Source organism: Vulpes vulpes, chromosome 16 (assembly GCF_048418805.1).
Source record: "Vulpes vulpes isolate BD-2025 chromosome 16, VulVul3, whole genome shotgun sequence".
In the NCBI taxonomy this organism is placed as follows: Eukaryota; Metazoa; Chordata; class Mammalia; order Carnivora; family Canidae; genus Vulpes; species Vulpes vulpes.
Window position 1 is genome coordinate 55,021,849 of NC_132795.1, and position 18,657 is coordinate 55,040,505.

General features: G+C 53.5%; 1 protein-coding gene across 6 annotated transcripts in view; it reads left to right on the top strand.

Annotated features, from left to right (window-relative positions):
• The window catches only part of MRTFA (myocardin related transcription factor A), a 195,563-nt gene that overhangs the window by 172,649 nt on the left and 4,257 nt on the right, over nucleotides 1-18,657 (top strand). For 2 of the 6 annotated variants that reach the window (XM_072741232.1, XM_026017304.2), the window contains 10 exons: nucleotides 4,389-4,444; nucleotides 6,688-6,763; nucleotides 7,653-7,814; nucleotides 11,478-11,653; nucleotides 12,180-12,311; nucleotides 13,995-14,248; nucleotides 14,441-14,612; nucleotides 15,925-16,923; nucleotides 17,758-17,910; nucleotides 18,246-18,306. In XM_072741232.1, the coding sequence (XP_072597333.1) occupies nucleotides 4,389-4,444; nucleotides 6,688-6,763; nucleotides 7,653-7,814; nucleotides 11,478-11,653; nucleotides 12,180-12,311; nucleotides 13,995-14,248; nucleotides 14,441-14,612; nucleotides 15,925-16,923; nucleotides 17,758-17,910; nucleotides 18,246-18,306 (2,241 nt within the window). Of the gene's footprint in view, nucleotides 1-4,388; nucleotides 4,445-6,687; nucleotides 6,764-7,652; nucleotides 7,815-10,171; nucleotides 11,333-11,477; nucleotides 11,654-12,179; nucleotides 12,312-13,994; nucleotides 14,249-14,440; nucleotides 14,613-15,924; nucleotides 16,924-17,757; nucleotides 17,920-18,245; nucleotides 18,307-18,657 lie in introns of those variants that run through there. The other 4 variants (XM_026017305.2, XM_026017303.2, XM_072741233.1 and 1 more) reach the window with 3 other exon arrangements.

Sequence of the window (18,657 nt, forward strand, 5' to 3'; positions counted from 1 at the left end):
TAACGATATGAGGAAATGAGTTTTGATGGCTAATTGCTGTCATTCATTCCTTGCTGAGATGCCTTTCCAGAAGTATTTTGTGAATCCCGAAAGACTTCCACTTGCCTACATATTTAAGTAAATCTGGGGCTGGTTTAACATCCCAAATTAATGCTATAGGTTAGTTTTTAAGGGTCCTTACAGTTACTCTCTAGTGCTAAATGAAATCATGACCTCTTGATCCCTGTGTTCCTACATTGTTGGCCACAAAGCTCAGTAGACACACTGAACATAGCATTGAACTCTCCTTTGGAAGCTGATGGCAGTATATATTTTTTAAGAATTAAAACCATTTTTCTCTTTTTAGTTCACAAGGAACTCATTTAATTAAGGCAGCAAACATGTAAGGGAAGAAAGAAAATGGGTATTGGAGAGAGCGAACAGAATATAAATTGGTGGTTACAGCCAACGAGGGGCGAGACCCACATCTAGAACTGAAACTGTGATTAAGAACGTCACACCTCTTAGCCACTTCTGTTCATTTGATTTCCGTGAGGAGCTTGGTTATTTTTCCTTTCGGTGTGCTGCACACTTCCCTTTGTGCACACAAAGCAGTCCAAGTGTTCCAGTGGAATCAGCTTCCAGAGGGCGAGAGTAAAGGGTCAAGAGCTGCCCTCCCATCCTAAACATGGATATGCTTACAAACAGCATGCACAGATCTTGGGTGTGCATCGGTATTAGGGGCTTCTCTCTCTCAAAGACTGCCTTCTAGGAGTTCCTAGGGAAATGAAATTTCTGAGTAACATCATGGCTTTTGTGGGAAAGCCATTAAGAGTAAGGAGCAAAAAAAAAAAAAAAAAAAAGATAGTAAGGAGCAGGGCAATGGAGGTCGAATGTAGCCCTCCTCACCGGACACACATTTATGGGTTAGCTTTGAGTCTTTTAGGGTTTTTCCACAGCAGCAGCCTAAACTTTAAGAACTATTTTATGCTTTGTTGCATTTGCTTGTGAAGCCTGAGGTGATTTGGACTACACACTGCATCTCGCTCAACAAGGAAGCCCAGGGCTTACCTTTATCGCTCCTGCATCTCTTTCAATAGGTTCCCCTCCACTGCTATGGCTTATAGCACAGCTGGCTGGCTGTACGTGGGAATGCTGTCTGCACCCCAAGCCCCAGTGTGCCGACGGTCCTGGCTGCCCCAACTCCAGTTTCTCCCCACAGAAGCCCAAGGAGCACCTAACAGGAGGGCCATTGGAAATAGCTATAGAAGTTGCTGAACTTGTGCTTGGAGAGCTTGGTTAGCAGTGGGACAGTAGCACAGCAAGGGGGCTACTCACTGTCTGGGAGAAACCATCCCCTTTGTTAGAAGGTTGAGAGCAGAGAGGGGAGACAGAACTTGCCCTAGACTGAGGCCTGCCATTCGATGATAGTGAGTTTTCAGGTTACTGCGGTGTTAGCTTCACCACATATTAAATTAGAAGAAGGGTCTCCATGTGGTGGGTTGGTAAGAGGATTCAGTGCAATTGTAATGTTGTTATAAAATGAAATCATCTTGGGAATTGGTAATTACTGTCTTAAATTCTTTTCTTGGTCCTCATTTCTGGTTCTCTTGATCAGGCCTTGAGATCTGATGGGTTCCTCCGGTCTCTTATTCCCCTCCTGCTTGTTTCCTAGTGTCGGTGCTAAAGCTGCGCCCCACGGTGAGCCCCGGATTTCAAACCACAGCTTTCTGTGCCTGCGGTCACTTTGAACCCCTCCTCACACATCTCGAGCTCAGTGCTGTGGTTGAGCTGACCTTTCCAGTTGCCGGCACCCAGCCCTCCGTCCAAGCAGTATATGTAATTGCATTGCCTCCCCATTCACTAGGGACATCCCTCTCTGCTTTTTGAAGAAGTTAAGAAATCAACCTAGAGGAATGGGAAGAAGGTCTGACTTGAGGGTGAGATAGAGTGAGGTTGTAATCTTAAATCTGCCACTTGCTGGCCTTTCCTGCCCTCTTGAGCCTGTCCTTATCTGTAAATTGGAGTATTACCTACCACATGGGATCATTAGAAATAATAAATCAGATAATATGTTTAAAATATCTGGAACAGTGCCAGTCACATAAGTAGGCACTCCATAAATATTAATCTCTTCCTTACCAAACAGGAAGTCATCTATGCGACAGTCAGTTCTCTTTCCTCTTCACCCGTTAATGCTGCATCATCCTTGATAGACTCCCCTTCCATCTAGGAATTTTGTGCTTTGCAAGTTGTTTTTCCAAAAATTGGATTTGTGCATTACCCCTTAAGATAGCCGATAAAGATTGTTGAGGCAGCCAACGAGCCCAGGTTTTAGATAGATCATCTGTGACTGTGGTACCAAAACTAGCAGACATGTGTGGGAATCGAACCCATGATTCAGCTACGCCACTGCATTTGGTGACAACAGCACTTCAAGGTCGTCTGTGTGTGCACCACTTGCTTCAGAGCCTTCCACTTCCATTTGACTCTCACAAGAGTCCTGAGAGACAGGCACATTCTCACTCTACAGAAGAAGAAAATGAAACCCAGAAAGCAATCCCCTGTGTCACACTAGTAGTGATCGGTTGAACCCAGGAAAAGACCACAAATGCTTTGATTTTTCTATCCAGGACTTCTATGAAGTTTTGAACCCAGATGAGAACCAAAATTCTGGCCATTCAGGTGAAAGTTTAGAAAGTTTAGAGTTCTACCACAGAACCCTCCACTTTCCTGTCACTAGTGTACACCTTGTGTGTCCATTTCTTACAGCATATTCATTGATTCATTGAATGAATTACGTGCTGGGTACTGTAGGCAGTAGGGATGCTCGGAAACAAAGGAAAGTCATGCCCTGCTGGAGCATGTCCTAATGGTGGGAGGCTGACAGCCAGTTGGAAACCTTGTCTGCTGGTGGTGAGTGCTAGGCCTAGGAGTGAGGCAGAAAGGAAGCTGGGTGGGGGGTGGGGCAGACACTGTAAATTTTTGCTTTGATTCTTTGTACTCACTGTCTCATCCGTGTGATAGGCTCTCAGAGTGATCCATCACAGCCGTGTATTCCCAGATTCTGGGATATCAGGGCTTTGGGAGACTGGTTCTGGAGTTGAACCAGCTTTACTCAGGAGAGGCAGATGCAGGAGCTGTCCACTTACCACTAAATTGCCCGAGACCTTCCCAGCTGAGAGCTGGGCTAGCCTGCACAGTGCCGGGATTGCTCTGGTAGGTGGGGAGGAAGGCTGTCTGTGCTGGTTCTTCTTAGAGATTATTTGTTAAATCTAGGGCTCCCCCTGCTGTTAGAAGATGGGGTGGGCTCTCAAAGGATCTTTTTAAATGATCCATTTTTATGAAATGTTTGTTTTTTAAATAAGTACTGCTGGGACATTTAGATCTTTCTTCTGGGACTGTTGTTGCTGAGGCCCAGCCCCCAGGAGCGGGATGGGGGAGGAAGCAAAAAAGCCCAGGCAGGATAGGGTCATATCTGTGCTCTCGCTACTTTTAGCTTCTGCCCTGTGCTCCTACCACAGCCAGCAGCCTAGCAAAAGTTATCTCCACACACAGTTTCACAGCTGTTCTGAAATTCAGAGCAGCAGAAGTGAAACTGACCTTGTCTTGTAATCTCTTATTGCTGTTGTTCCTTACTTGTTGGGAGTCAGGCCTTTCCCCCTCTTACCCTCATGGTTTCCCAACTCCTCCTTTGTCTTTATAGACAAGTGTTTGACAAAAAACTGTCTTCATTGTGCCACATTTGAGGAGATTTGGTTCTGGTTTGATCATCTGCTGAGTGGAGATCTGTGGTCTGTGTAGTGGATTTCAGGGGCAGCAATGAGCCCTTCTGTCAGCTGCTGGTGGTGTGCCCCCGGCCAGCCATACAGTCACCATGAAGTTCTTTTAGTCCTCAGAGATGAAATTCAAGGTGGTTTTAGCAGAGTGCTATATCAGCTCAAGTGAAGAAGGAAATGGCACCTATGCAGACATATGTCTTTAAGTTACATTCCATTCCAGTGGCTTAGTAGGTTAGGCGTCTGCCTTCAGTGATGATCCTGGGGTCCTGGGACTGAGCCCCGCTTTGGGCTCCCACTCCTCCCTGCTCATGCCCTCTCTTGCTCTATCTCTGTCTCTCTCAAATGAATAAATAAAATCTTTTTTTAAAAAGTTCTATTGTTTGTGCACTTTATAGAGCCAAGCTTAGACAGTGACTGTTCACATTAGGAAAAAAGTAACCAAAACTATTTTAATGGAATAGCTGAACCATAAAGATACGTGCTTACTCAGGTGCCGTGTTCTTCACTTCACTGATTAATATTGCTAAAATTAACTTGAATAAAAATGCCTTCTCCACTGTAAATTGTAGTTGTACACATGATGCTTCATAAAAGTAATTCTTTTGTGATTTTTTTTTTCCCCAACAGCTTTGAAAAGTCCAGCTGCATTTCATGAACAGAGAAGGAGCTTGGAGCGGGCCAGGGTAAGGCTTTTCTTCCCCGAGGGCCTCCAGAGCCCAGTGTATTGGTGGTGTATTCCTTCCAGGGTAGTGGAAGGGGCTAGCCCTGGGGCCAACCCACACCTTGGTTCCAGAAACAAAGCGCTGCCTTTTTCTGTTCCGTCCCTCCCCTAGCCGTCTTGCAGCATGATGTGAAATGTAATCAAAGTTTCTCCTTTACTGCATTTAAGAGTATGTGATGATCAGCAGTCCTCTCCTCTGTTGCTTTGGAGATCGCTGGTATTTTCTCATCTTTGATTCCATTTAACCTTTGGTAGATGTTAGGACACAGACACCAGCCATGGAAAAGCTTGCTGAGGGCTGGTTTTCTAAGTCCATGGCTGCACTGCCCAGGTTTCTCCAGGATGAGCATTCCGAGGGGCAGGAAGCGTCACCAGTCTCCATGTGCCGTGAGTGGCCAGTGTCCACTCGAGGCTATGGATGCAGAAGCTGGGCCCTCAGTTCATGCTGCAGCACCTGGCCTGCTGCCTCGTCCCCCCTTGGTTTCAGTTCCCTCAGGGGCCTCAGGGGGATATTCTGCTGCCCAGTGTGGGCAGATATGAGGAAGTCTCCAGAACATGCTTCCCCTCCGCCCCCTTTACTTTTTTCTATCACATAAAAGACAAGGAAAGGGAACCTCCCCAGTGGAGGACCATATAGGGCGGGGCTCCTTAAGACACACACAGCTCTTTCAGAGACTGAAATATTTACCTCTAAGACTTTCTTACCATCTTTCTTATTTTATTTTTAAAAAATTTCTAAGGAAAATTATGATCAGTTCTTAGAGTCAGTGGGAAGAATGAGATCATGGACACCAGAACCCAAAACAGTAACAAAGTACGCTGTTGTAGTTCCTGGGAAGAGTGGGGAAGACAACGGGGCAGGGGTGGCGTTGCCCGGGCGCCCAACCCAGTTGTAAGACTTGGTGCTATTACCTGGACTGCTTCTCAAGTAGGCAAGGAGCTAATTGTAGCTAATTAGAACTGTGGTTACTAGTACTTCCATATGCAGAGTGACATTCTCTTGTTTATCCTCACCTCAACTTTTGTGAGATAGGTGTTCTTCTCTTCATTTCTTAGATGCAGCCAAGAGAGGTTAATTAAGATGTCCAGCTAGTAAGTGGCAAAGCTAGGACACAGACCTTGGTTGTATTTCCTTAAGTAGCACTGCATTCTAGCTTGTCCTTCACCACTGTTCAGAATGACAGGTGGCTTAGAAAATATGCTTCGCTCTGTTGCCCATGAAGTCTTGTGGTGTCTGACACACCTGTTCTACCATCTTCTACAGCAGCCACGGCAGGACCCTTGCCCTCTGTAGATGGGGCAGAGTGATTGAGCCGTCTCCTGGAGAGCTCCATGCTACCCCAGGGCTGGTGCAGAGCTACCCAGTCAGCACCGAGGCAGTTGGCGAGCACCAGGGCTTTCCTTTCCCACATGCGGTGTGCTCTGGTTTTTTCTACTAGAGTTTTCTTCTAGAGTTTTCTACTCTACTCTGGTCTTCCTTGTCCTATCCTGTCCTGTGCTGGTTTTGACCTACCAATGGTCTCAACCTGTTGTTTGAAAAGTTCTGGTGCATGGGTTAAGAGCACAGACTCTGGGGCCACCTGGGCATTTATAAGACAAGAGCCAGGCAGGGGGCTGGCGTTGAAACTGGTAAGTGAGTGGTTTAGTTCACCTGGAGTCTCAGAAATGCAGAAACGAGGGCATTGGACCTGAAGGAACTACAGCTATGACACCATGTATCAGAATTAGTATTCCTCTTGGCAGCCATTCATACTGAATGGAAAATGCTCATGAGATCATACAGTGCTCCAGTTTTTGAACAAGATATAAAATTATATTCACTATGATTACAACTCTGCAAAATTAGACTCTTCTGTGTGGAAGAATGATTACAAATAAATATCCCAAAATGCAGTGGGTGATTAAAATTTTTTATTATTATTTTTCTAAGTTTTCTTTGATGAACATGTATTACTTTTATGATAGTACAAGTAATAGATTTTTAAGAAATATATTAGTAGTTCAGCCTCAGAGAGACAAATAATCTTGACTGATGGTGGGGGAGTTGCCCTAGGCAGGTGCGTTGGAAGTAGATGCAGCCCCCCCAGACCTCCACTAGCCTCAGAACCGTGCAGGCTTCTGGCTGAGATGTCGGGGTGGGGGCTACAAAGATTCCATAACTTGTGTCCTGGATTTGAGATCCTCTTGGTGTGTTTTTTTCTGTAGACAGAGGACTATCTGAAACGGAAGATTCGTTCCCGGCCGGAGAGATCGGAACTGGTCAGGATGCATATTTTGGAAGGTGTGTTATAGTTTGGAAATGGTTCCTTTCCTTGCCCTCACTGTTTCCACTGTGCATCACCCACATTTCTTCTTCCCTCTTTCTTATCACTCCCATTTCTGTTGACAGTGGGTAAGTCAAGCCTTAGCACAGCAAAACAGCAGCGCTGTGATAGCCACCTTGGTTCTGGGAATTCCCAAAGCAGCACAACCCCATTCTCTCGGGTTGGCTTGTCCTCTTCTCCTCTGGCCATGTGGTGGCCCCAGATCTTGTCATCCCTTGGTTTGAAAGTCCTTTTTCCAGAATTTTCTAAAAGTGCAGTTATTTTCTGTTTTCATTCACTGTTCATTCCCATATTCATTCAGCATTCACATGAGCAACTGTGACACACAAGTAAGCTCATCATAGGTGTGCTCCACCTGACCCCTGCACACCCTTCTGTCCACATTCTACCGAAGGGATGGTTTTGGCTGCTGAAAGCAGTGTGAATCTCTCCACATTTTGTTGTTGTTTTTAGTTTTGAGTCACCTTTGAGCCAGGAAGAGAACTTCCTCAGTCTGAGCCCCACATCATGTAGACAGAGACACCGAGACCCAGAGCAGGGGCTGAATTATCTTCATAACCCAGAAAGCTTGAGGGAGGGCAGGGCATGCTCCATTGTCTACTACACTTTCTACTCTGTAGCCCCCTGTTTGGTGACCTTTGTTCGGCGGGCTCACATTCTACAGTCAGGGGCTCCTTCTTATGTCCTGTAGAACTTAAGGCTGGGCCACTCTTCTCTGCCTGGGACACTCTCTGCATCCTGATGGCTTCTCCTTCCTCAGAGGGAAGGAGAGCTGCACTGTAGTTCCCAGGGTAGAGCCAGGTCCATTCCTACATCCTCCTGCACTCCATTCTCTCCCATGGGCAGAGACCTCGGCCGAGCCTTCCCTGCAGGCCAAGCAGCTGAAGCTGAAGAGAGCCAGACTGGCCGATGACCTCAATGAGAAGATTGCACAGAGGCCAGGCCCCATGGAGCTGGTTGAGAAGAACATTCTACCTGTGGAGTCCAGCTTGAAAGAAGCCATCATTGGTGAGGAGGGCCAGGCACCCTGTGTGGCCACAGCAGGCCAAATGCAGAAGGAAGGGGCTCTGGTCTTCTTGCTGCTTAACTTCCTGCTTTGACTTGGGGAACTGAGGTGCAGAGGGTGAGAGCTTGAGAAACAGGTTGTGTTAGCTTGGGACCGTGCCAGTGGCCTCCGGGATCATGCCAGAATAACTGACTATATAACAGAAGGGCCTCTGTCCACTGTCTCCTCTGTACACTCAGAGGCTTGTTCCTCTCTCACGGGGTAGCTAGATGTTGGGATTAGTGTATGTGAACCTATCGAGGTGCCAAGAATTAGAAGTCTCTTCCTTACTGTTTATTAGTGAAATCTCTTCTTGGAGCCTGGCACTTTGCACAGATACTTCACTTAACAAATATTGATTGATCAGAGGTGTGCTAGGTGCTAGGACCATAGCCCTACAAAGCAGAGCAAGCCCCTCGCCCTTATCGAGCTCACACCTCGGAACAGATACAGGCAGGTAAACAGCAGCAAGGCAAAGGCAAAAATTGTGCCAGAGGGAGCACCAACTGCTCTGGGCACATGGAGGAGAGTCCCCAGCCCAGTCCTGATGGGGGGTGTTGTTGGGAGAGATGATGTTGGGGCTGCAGGAGGAGTAAGAATTAAAGTACTCATGGGGAGATAGGCACTGCAGGCTCCTGGAGGGAGAGAACAGCAGCCTGGGTGTGGAGCTAGAAGAGGGGATGTTGAGACAGGAGGTTGGAGGTGGGGAGAGTCCTAGATGTGCCAGGACCTTGTGTTCCATGGGCAGATGTTTGGACATGATTCCTTTAGACTTTGGTAATTGGCAGCAAGAGGATGTGTCTTCTTGGCTACAGTGGGCCTAAGACCTGGTTCCGTACAAGGCTGTGCCTTCCTGCCCCTGGAAGATAGCCATTCTATCAGGGGGAGGAGGCTCAACTGCTCCCTCTATTAGAAGGAGTTAGATCTTCTGGGCCGGTCACCAGGGCGAACCACGGACTCAGAGCAGGCCAAGTTGGGCCATGAGGCCTGGGTCCAGGAGACTTTGGCTTTCCAAGGCCTCTGCGCTGTGGACAGTGGTTTGACAGCGTAAGAGGCAGCCAGCGTGCTCTTAACAGCCCCTTTGCCGTTTGGTCCAGCAGCCCTCTTAGTTCACTATGCTGCCCTGGCCTTCAGCCCCCCTCAGCTCAGTGTTCTGTGGCCCAATCCTCACCAGGTTCCACAGTAGCCCCTGATTTCAGGCCTATGTTTAGGCCAGGGACAGTTCTGGACCCTCCTGCCAGCCAAAATGCAAGAGTCAGCCTTGTGCTAGGCCCTTTGTGAAGTCCTGCAGCTTACAAAGATGAACAAAATATGACACTGTCCCCAAGGAATGGCTGAAGAATGAGAGAAGACTGACTATGAACAGGCAGTTTCTGAGTCTGGCTCCTGATCAGATGCCAGTGCTGTACAGTGAGAAGGACATGTCCTTCTGTACCTTCCCCATTTGACAAAGGTGGTCCCCAAGTGTGTCATGCTGTCTGCCTCCCCAAGGACATTCCAGGCAGAGGGGACCACTTGGGCAGTGGCTTAGAGGTGTGGCAGAGCAAAGCTTGTTTGGGGACAGGGAGAAGCCTAGTTTGGTAAGCAGGTAATGACCATTAGTGACCTGAGAGAAAGGAGCATTTGCCAGCAAAAGCCAGATCATGCGGGTTGGGGAACGAGTAGGTGGGAAGGAAGTATTGACAGCAAGTGCAGGCCATTTGTTCAAGAAGTGAGTGGAGAAGAAAGAGAGAGGGAGGTAGTGGACTGTGAGAAATGCAGGTCTGTGGCTGAGAGGAAGGAGAGGAGGAGATGGGGGGATGGCATGGGGAGAGACTCAGGCCAGCTCTGAGGAGGAGGAGGAGAAGGAGTTGACCCTGGGTGTGGGGAGTATGGGGAGGGAGACAAGGTGGTCCTGAGCCCTGATAAAGATGGGCCTTACATAGGCTGACTTCCCGCTGACTTCCCCACGGCCACTCAGCACACCACTGCCACCTCTGTGCTCACCCACAGCCCCCTCCTCCAGGCCACCCTAAGTTGATCTGTAAGATTCATGTCAAGATCTGTCCTCCAAGAAGTCTTCCCTGAGCGTCTCCTCAGAGTCTGTGTTTCCCTTGAGCAGAGGTGACTGGACCAAAATTAGAGGGCAGGGACCCTGTCTCTCCACAGCCTGCACCTGGCCCGAACCTGGCCACAATGGGGAGAGAAGTGGACTCTGCAGGGACCCTGGCCTACCCTGGTCTTGGGCTTCTCTAGTGTGGCCAGCCACTTGCTCTGGTTGGACTGCCCTCTCGGGTGGATCCAGAGGTCCTCCATCGTGGATTCCACCGTCCTGTGCCAGGTGCCTTGTGATTGCCTTCCATGGCACATCTCCTTGCTGGGAGGAAGAGATGCTGGGAGAAATCTAGATGTGTCCGTGGCCCGAAGTACCCAGCAGTAATCGAGCTCCATGTCTCGCATGCGCCACATGCATGGCCGCTGCCAGAACAGATGAGAGGCAGTGTATGAGCCAGCCCTGCTGGGGGACAGGAGGCAGCCCAGCCATGGGCATTACTGGCCCCATCAGCACTGCTGGCTGACGGAGGTTCGAGCTCAGGTATGTCCTTCCCTGGCCCCAGGGGAGGAGAGAGAGCCTCAGGTCATGGCCTTGGAGAGGAAGAGTCTGCTGAGAGGGTTCCTAGTTTGTTCTTGTTCCCTATCCGAGGTCTTCCCAGCACAGCAAATTCCCCCAAGCTCGCCCCACAGCTCACCGCTGTGCTGTGACCCCTGCCTGGGTTCCTCCTGTGAGACCAGCAGACCGGGGCCGAACCTCTTCCCCTAGCAATGCAGGGCAGGTGGTTGTGATGTGAATTTTTTTGAAATATCCTACTTGTCTTTGCTTCCCTTTGTGTCCTGGGATTTGCACCCTAGGGCTGTGCCCCTCCTGCTCCTCCCTCCCAGCCTGGCCCCAGCAGCCCTGGGAGCGCAAGTGGTCAGGCCTCCAGGACCCTGGCCATGTGGCTGGGCAGGCCACTTGGAGCAGGCAGGATGGATTTTCTTTGAGGGGCTGATGCTGCCAGGTCTTGGGTCTCTGGGGGTCGCAGGCCGCTAAAAGGAAAGTCACCATACTTCCAGTAATCTTGTTCACCTGTCCGAGCAGGCGCACCTTTTCCAGAGGCCCTGAGCCTGACCCTGCCTTCAGAGGGTCAAGGCAGCCCAGGGGAGGAGCCGCGTTCTTGGGCTGTTGGTCCCTTTGAGCCTTCATTGCAGGCTCCACAAGGCCTCTGGGGGAAGAGGAGAGTTTTTTGCTACCACAGGATGGACATGAAGTGCCTTTAACAGCAGAGAAACATCCAGATGAGATGGAGGAGGCTGCAGGCTGCAGGGAGGGAGTGGAACTTGAGTCTCAGTATTGGACATGGTGTAGAGTCACAGGCAAGAGGGCGCTTTGACAACGTAGTAGCTGTGCTCTTCCTGCTGTTGTCTTGGGGTCGTGATGATTTTTCTTGGAGCTCTTTTGGAGGTCAGCAGCTGGTCTTTCTCACCTCACTGGGGGGGGGGGGGGGGGGGCAGGCACCTGCTGGCACAGCCCTAGGCTGGGGAGCACAGCACCTCTTCCCATTTGTGGGGGCTTGGAGGCAGAGTCTCACACCAGCTTTGACTTTCAGTGGGCCAGGTGAATTATCCGAAAGTAGCAGACAGCTCTTCCTTCGATGAGGACAGCAGTGATGCCTTATCCCCTGAGCAGCCTGCTAGCCATGAATCCCAGGGCTCCGTGCCATCACCCTTGGAAGCCCGAGTCAGCGAGCCACTACCCAGTGCCACTTCTGTATCCCCTACTCAGGTGAGCCTACCCCTCTGGATGTTTTCCCACTCCCCCAGGGCACCAGACTTGCTGGAGCTACCCAGAGTGGGGTCTTATGGGCCAGGTGGGACTGGGAAGCTGGAGGATTGGAGGTAGGGGTTGCCCTAGCAGCTCCGGAGCTGGCTGCTTGAGTCCCAGTGGTGGGGAGGGTGGAGAGGTCAGCCATGGACCCGTTTCAGCCTCACAGTGAGATCCCTGGGGCTCCCCGGCCTGTCCGCATCCACTTGGAACCAGCCACTTCTTCTGCATTGAGTTCAGTGGCTTGTTTCCTGCCCTTTGTGTCTCTGTATTCCAGTTCCCTCTGCCTGGCACCCCGGGGACTGCTCTAATCACCCCCCCCCTCATCTTTGCCCACCATTTGCCCCCCGACGGTGCTGGGGCTGGAGGAGATGTCGGCAGCGGCCTCTGGGGAGGGTGGGGCTGGGATGCACCTCCACCTGGTGTGTCTGCACCTCCTGGGGCAGCCAGACAGGGAGGCTGTCCTCACCCCCTCCTTCTCTCTCAGGTTGTGTCTCAACTCCCATTGGGCTCGGATTCCGGAGAAACACTTTTCCTGGCAGAGCCGCCTCCTCTGCCTCCCAGCCTCACCAATGGAACCACAGCCCCCCCAGCCAAGCCCACCCCGACACTCATTAAGGTACAGACCCCAGAGACTGCCCTCCCTCCCCTGACCTGGGGCCCTCTGAACCCTGTGTGATTTTGTTCTTGTTCTTGGTGGGGGACAGCTACAGGGAGTGGGGTGCATATCTCCTTCCTCTGCTCAGGGACCAGCAGAGGTCACTGAGGTAACGTGGGAGTTCCCCCTGTGCTCTCTGTGGACACTGGCTGTCACGCTCGCAGCTGCCACTTATGGGGCGCCATGGGCCAGGGTCTGGACTGGGTCTTCCTGGCTCTTCTTCCACCATCTCCCCTGAAAGCACAGCCAGCATAGCCCCCGGTCCACTGTCCCCCCTGAAAGCACACCCAGCACAGCCCCCGGTCCACTGGCACTCCTTGAGGCCATGGTAGCCTGTTCCATGAGTGATGAAACAGAAGTGAAGTGATGGGCCCAAGGTCACACAGGGGCCACCTTGGGTATTTTCTTTTTTTAAGGTTGTAAGTAATCTCTACACCCAACATGGAGCTTGAACTTACAACTCCAGGACCAAGGCTGAGCCAGCCAGGTGCCCCTGGGCAGGTTTTACTCTCCTCCTGCAGGCCCTGACCTAACCTGTCTGAGGGGCAAGGCTCACCACCTGTGAGATGCCCACTGGGGACCGCCGTGTGCAGACGCTGTGCGGGGCACTGAGGTTAATTAAGTGCAGGGCCCAAGAGCCAGGGCCCTGTCCTTCCTGCCCCACAGAGCTGCCACCAGGGTCTCTGGGACTCAGCTCCCGACTGCCCACTTGCCGCCTCTCCTCGCCAGTGCCCCTGCACCTGCTGGGCGGATTCCCTTCCTTCCTGCCCCAGCTGCTCCTCTGTCTCCTCCTGTTGTCTGACCCTCTGCCCCTGACACAGACCCTGCCCTGACTGGGACCCCGTCCTGCTGCTGCTCACAGCCTGGGAGCTCTCCAGGTTCCCCTTCCCTTGCTCTGCCTCTGGCTGCTACCTCCCCGTGGGGCTCCCCTGCCCCCAGGGTTCCCCGTTTGCACCATCTCTGCGAGGCCCTGAGGCCCTGCTGCTGGCAGGAAATTTCAGGTTTTGTGGCTTCCTCATCCCATGGGAAGCAGTGAGCCCCTCCTCCCGGGGTCCCAGTGCCCTTCTGTGGTCTGTTCCTGGTTGGCCACAGATATCACAGTTTTCCCAAAAAAAATCCTTCCTCAGATCTGCTCCTGGTTAGCACAACTGGTGCTACCTTTTGACCACTACAAATTTGAAAGAATAGTATAAATATATCCGTGTACCCTTCCTCTTTTCCGGGTAATGCCTCAGCCCTTGTGGGCTGGCTCCCCAGTCCCCCAGCGCACTGAGCTGTGGGTCTGTATGACCCAATCTTTGTAAAGTCGCTGGTGTGGAGGGTGTGAGCTCCATCATCCAGCTGTTTTTACTTTGGCGTGTTCACTCTTTACTGGAGGTCATGGTAACATCTGCATTTAGTTGATTTTCTCTCCAGGCCAGAGACTCCCTTAAGTAAGAGGGGCTGTGTACAGCCCCCCACAGCCCATGCCCCCACCCCTGTGGGGCAACCTGTGGGCAATGTTGAGGCTGCTCTTGTAGAGGAGTGCGGTCCGTCCCCAGCAAGCAGCAGCGGGAGCGTGGAACTGGGCAGGGTGGAGGACGGGGTTTTCTGAGGAGCCCAGCACTGCCCCCTGATGGCGCCCTGTGTATCCTGTGCCCTCAGCAAAGCCAACCCAAGTCTGCCAGTGAGAAGTCGCAGCGCAGCAAGAAAGCCAAGGAGCTGAAGCCAAAGGTGAAGAAGCTCAAGTATCACCAGTACATCCCCCCGGACCAAAAGCAGGACAAGGGGGCACCTCCCATGGACTCCTCCTATGCCAAGATCCTGCAGCAGCAGCAGCTCTTCCTCCAGCTCCAGATCCTCAACCAGCAGCAGCAGCAGCACTATAACTACCAGACCATCCTGCCCGCTCCGCCAAAGTAGGAGCCCGCCTCGGCACCACCCTGCCCGTCCCCCCGCAGGCACCCTGTCCAGCCCATGCCAGGCCTGCTGTGGCTGAAGCCCAGATCTTTAAGGACCCTTTGGTCTGGATCCTCCTGCCCCACCCCCACCCCCATCTCTGCCCTGAGGGTGATACTGGCAGGGTGCTCATGTCTACCTTTTCTTTTTAGGCCATCAGGTGAGGCCCCAGGAAGCAGTGGGGCCCCCCCGATACGCAGCCTCTCGGCTCCCAGTAGTGGCTCCAGCTCGAGTGCTCCTGGGCCCAGTGGGCTGGCACGTCAGAACAGCACCTCACTGACTGGCAAGCCAGGAGCCCTGCCTGCCAACCTGGATGACATGAAGGTGGGTGGGTGCCCCTTCCCATTGGAGCACTGGGGCCACTGCCAACCTGACCTCCCATGGGGACTGGCCCAGTGTTTGGATGTAGGGAAAGCAGTGAGAGCAAGATGCACGGCCATGGAAGGCAGAGCAGAGCTCCAGACGCTGGTCTCCTCCAGCAGAGGCCCCTGGAACCTGCCAAGGCTGGCCTGGTCCTGCTCATCTGTGACATCTGCGTCATCGTGGTCATTCCGGTGAACTCCATGGCCTTGGAGCCTGCCAGCCCCTTCATACAACTTCTCCCTTGAGCCTTTGCTGTGCAGCATGAGAAATAGGGAGTATCACCCCTGCTTAAGGATGAGCAAGTGGAGGGCAGCCCAGGTGGCTCAGTAGTTTAGCACCGCCTTCAGCCCAGGACGTGATCCTGGAGTCCTGGGATCGAGTCCCATGTCAGGCTCCCTGCAGGGAGCCTGCTTCTCCCTCTGCCTGTGTCTCTGCCCCTCTCTCTCTCTCTCTCATAAAAAAAAAAAAAAAGGATGAGCAAGCGGGGGTGTTGAGGGCAGAGGGGCGAGACCTGGCTGCTGGTAGAGTCAGAATCCAGACTTGGGGCTGTCCCCTTCACCTCCCCAGCTGCTTCCACTTTGTCTGTTAACGCCCCACTGAATTTGCTGCGTCTCTTGGGGAAAAGAGTGGCCCATGCTTGGGACACAGACCCTGCTCGTGTCCTGGGGCCTTGGAGGGTGCATCATGTCTGGGGCATGGCCTGTTTCTTCTGCTTCAATCAGAAGATGGAACAGACCAAATTCTCCCTCTCCCTGGAGTTTGTTCTCAGAAGCAGACCGGCCCTTCCTGAGTCATGATCAGACCCCAGCAAGATGCAGCCCTTGTGTGGGTAGCTGAGCACAGGCTTCAGAGTCCATCAGACCTGGATTTAACGTCTAACTCTGCTGCTCACTAGCGGTGATCTTGAAGTTATTTTACTTTTGTGAGCTCAGTTTTCTCATCTGTAAAATCCAGTTGATTCAATTAAGTATTTAAGTAACTAAACACTAGGTACCATGCTGGGGGTGGGGACAGTTGAGGGCATGTCATGCCCAGACGGGGTAAGGAGCATTTTAACCAGGTCACTTGTGTGGCGAGGATGGGAACAGGGAAGAGGCCGGGCTCAGGCACACACATCTCACCCTCCAGGGCTGTGGGAGAGTCAGGGGCTCGTGGATCTGAAGCACCAGTGGGACCCAGATCGATGAAGCCTAACGTGCAGAGCTCATCCTCCCTACCTCCCCGCCTGCCCTCCTTGCTGCCCTGCCCCCCCTGACTCTCGGCCCCCTTGCAGGTGGCTGAGCTGAAGCAGGAGCTAAAGCTGCGGTCACTGCCCGTCTCAGGCACCAAGACAGACCTGATCGAGCGTCTGCGTGCATATCAAGAACAAGTCAGCCCTGCCCCAGGAGCCCCCAAGGGCCCTGCTGCCCCCTCCATCCTGCCCAAGGCTGGTGAGGTGGTGGTCGCCTTCCCGGCTGCCCGGCTAAGCACGGGGCCTGCCCTGGTGGCAGCAGGCCTGGCCCCCGCCGAGGTGGTGGTAGCCACAGTGACCAGTAACGGGGTGGTAAAATTCGGCAGCACGGGCTCCACGCCCCCCGTGTCTCCCACCCCCTCGGAGCGTTCACTGCTCAGCACGGGCGATGAGAACTCCACGCCCGGGGACACCTTTGGTGAGATGGTGACTTCACCACTGACCCAGCTCACCCTGCAGGCCTCGCCACTACAGATCCTTGTAAAGGAGGAGGGCCCCCGGGCCGGGTCCTGCTGCCTGAGCCCTGAGGTGCGGGCCGAGCTAGAGGGGCGCGACAAGGACCAGATGCTGCAGGAGAAGGACAAGCAAATCGAAGAGCTGACCCGCATGCTGCGCCAGAAACAGCAGCTTGTGGAGTGGCTGAGGTTGCAGCTGGAGCAAGAGAAGCGGGCCCAGCAGCCGGCCCCCGCCCCCCTTGGCACCCCAGTAAAGCAGGAGAACAGCTTCTCCAGCTGCCAGCTAAGCCGGCAGCCCCCGGGTCCTGGGCACCCCTTCAGCCCCAGCCTGGGGGCCCCTACTGCCCACCACGCAGACACTTGTCCCCTGGTGCCCCCGGCCGTGGTGGTGAAGCAGGAGGCTGTGCTGCCGGAGCCTGAGCCAGCCCCCACTCCCCAGCTGCTTCTGGGTCCACAGGGTCCCGGCCTCATCAAGGGAGTCACACCTCCCACCCTCATCACTGACTCCACAGGGACCCACCTTGTCCTCACCGTGACCAATAAGAATGCAGACAGCTCCGGCCTGGCCGGCGGGAGCCCCCAGCAGGTACCTGGGTGTCGGGGGGTGGGGGTGACAGCCCATTTACCAGGCACCCCCGTGGCTAGGCAGGTTGTGCTCGCTTCCTTTAAACCTCCACTCAAAAAAAAAAAACAAAAAAAAAACCTCCACTCAGTCCTCTGAAGTGAAGGATTGTCATCCCCTGTCACCAAGGCAAGGTATAAGACTTGGAAAGATTAGGGAGCTGCCCAGGACCCCACAGCCATGAGGGTAGAGCCATTGGGGACTGCCTGTCCCTGTAGCTGGGCAGAGGGCCCTGAGCAGCCCCCCAGTCCAGGCCAGGGCCCATGCCCACCTCTGCTCCCTGGGGGTGGGAGAGGCCAGGGGCCGCCAGGCTGAGCCCCTTCCACAGAGAGGCCTACTGCCCCCCCGCCAAGCCGTCCTTGGCAGCTGGCTCCCTGTTACTGCCACACTCACAGCCTAGACCCTCCACCCAGCCTGGTCCACAGGTGAGGCTGCTTTAGGCTTTGTGTGGCCTCTGGGCCCTGCAGAGCTCGGGAGTGGAGGAGGGGACAGTGATAGGAACCAGGTGTCTCAGGATGGGAGACCAGGGCCCCTCCCTGTCCCACGTGGCTTGTACCGAACCCAGGCAGCCAGTCGCCTCATGCCTCCCCACCCTCTGCAGGGTCACAGGTCAGGCAGGGCCTCCCCTGTCCCCTGTCCCTTCTTTCCCAGTGGCTTCCATGCAAGCTTCTGAAAACCCAGTGTGGCAGCAGGTTGTCCTGGCCTGGGCACCTCCTGCCTGCCCCCCTGGACTGTGCAGGGCCCCGGGGCTGCTTCGCTCCTCCCAACCACCGGCTCTCTCCCTGTTCTCCTGTCCAGCCCTTGTCCCAGCCTGGTTCTCCAGCCCCTGGCCCACCAGCCCAGATGGACCTAGAGCACCCATCACAGCCCCTCTTTGGGACCCCTACTCCTCTGTTGAAGAAGGAGCCGCCTGGCTATGAGGAAGCCGTGAGCCAGCAGCCCAGACAGCAGGTGAAGAAGGTAGACTGGGGCCTGGCCAGGGTGGGCGTCTGCCTCAGCAGCTGGGCTGGGTTCCCGCAGTTGTCACCGTGTCCCCCCGCCACCAAGCCGGCCGGCAGATAGGGGCAGAAGAAGACTTGCAGGGCCGGGGATGGAGGGGAGGGGGCATTATGGGCAGACTGGCCAGAGCTTGGCCTGACAGGAGTGAACTCTGGGAGCCCGTGCCCAGGCCCATGGGTTCTGCAGGTCTGACTGCCTGTTCAGGGGTGCAAGCAAGGCTGCAGGCCTCCTGTTCTAGATTTTCATCCTTTTTTTTTTTTTTTTTTTTCCTTCTGTATGTCCCTCAGGAGAATGGTTCCTCCAGCCAGCAGATGGATGACCTGTTTGACATTCTTATTCAGAGTGGAGGTAAAGCCAAGATTCCTGAGCTGCCTCTCCAGCCAAGCTCTTCCTTGCTCCATAGGCTGCGTTCAACCCTGGGGTGCTTTGTTCATCGGTTTCAGTCTCGTTACCGAGCACCGAAGGGGGGCCGACAGGCCTTGTAGTTGCGATGTAGCAACAGTTGAGACACACACCATCTCCAGAGGGGGCAGGGGTGCAGCCCTCCAGCAGTGGTTGCTTCACCCAGCACCCACTGCGTGGTGGGCACTGTCCCCCCAGCTTGGAGTATAGCGATGAGCAAAACAGATGTTTGCCTTTGCACAGTCTAGTGTGAGGAGATGAATAGTAGACAAGTAAGCTATACCACGTGTGAGGAGT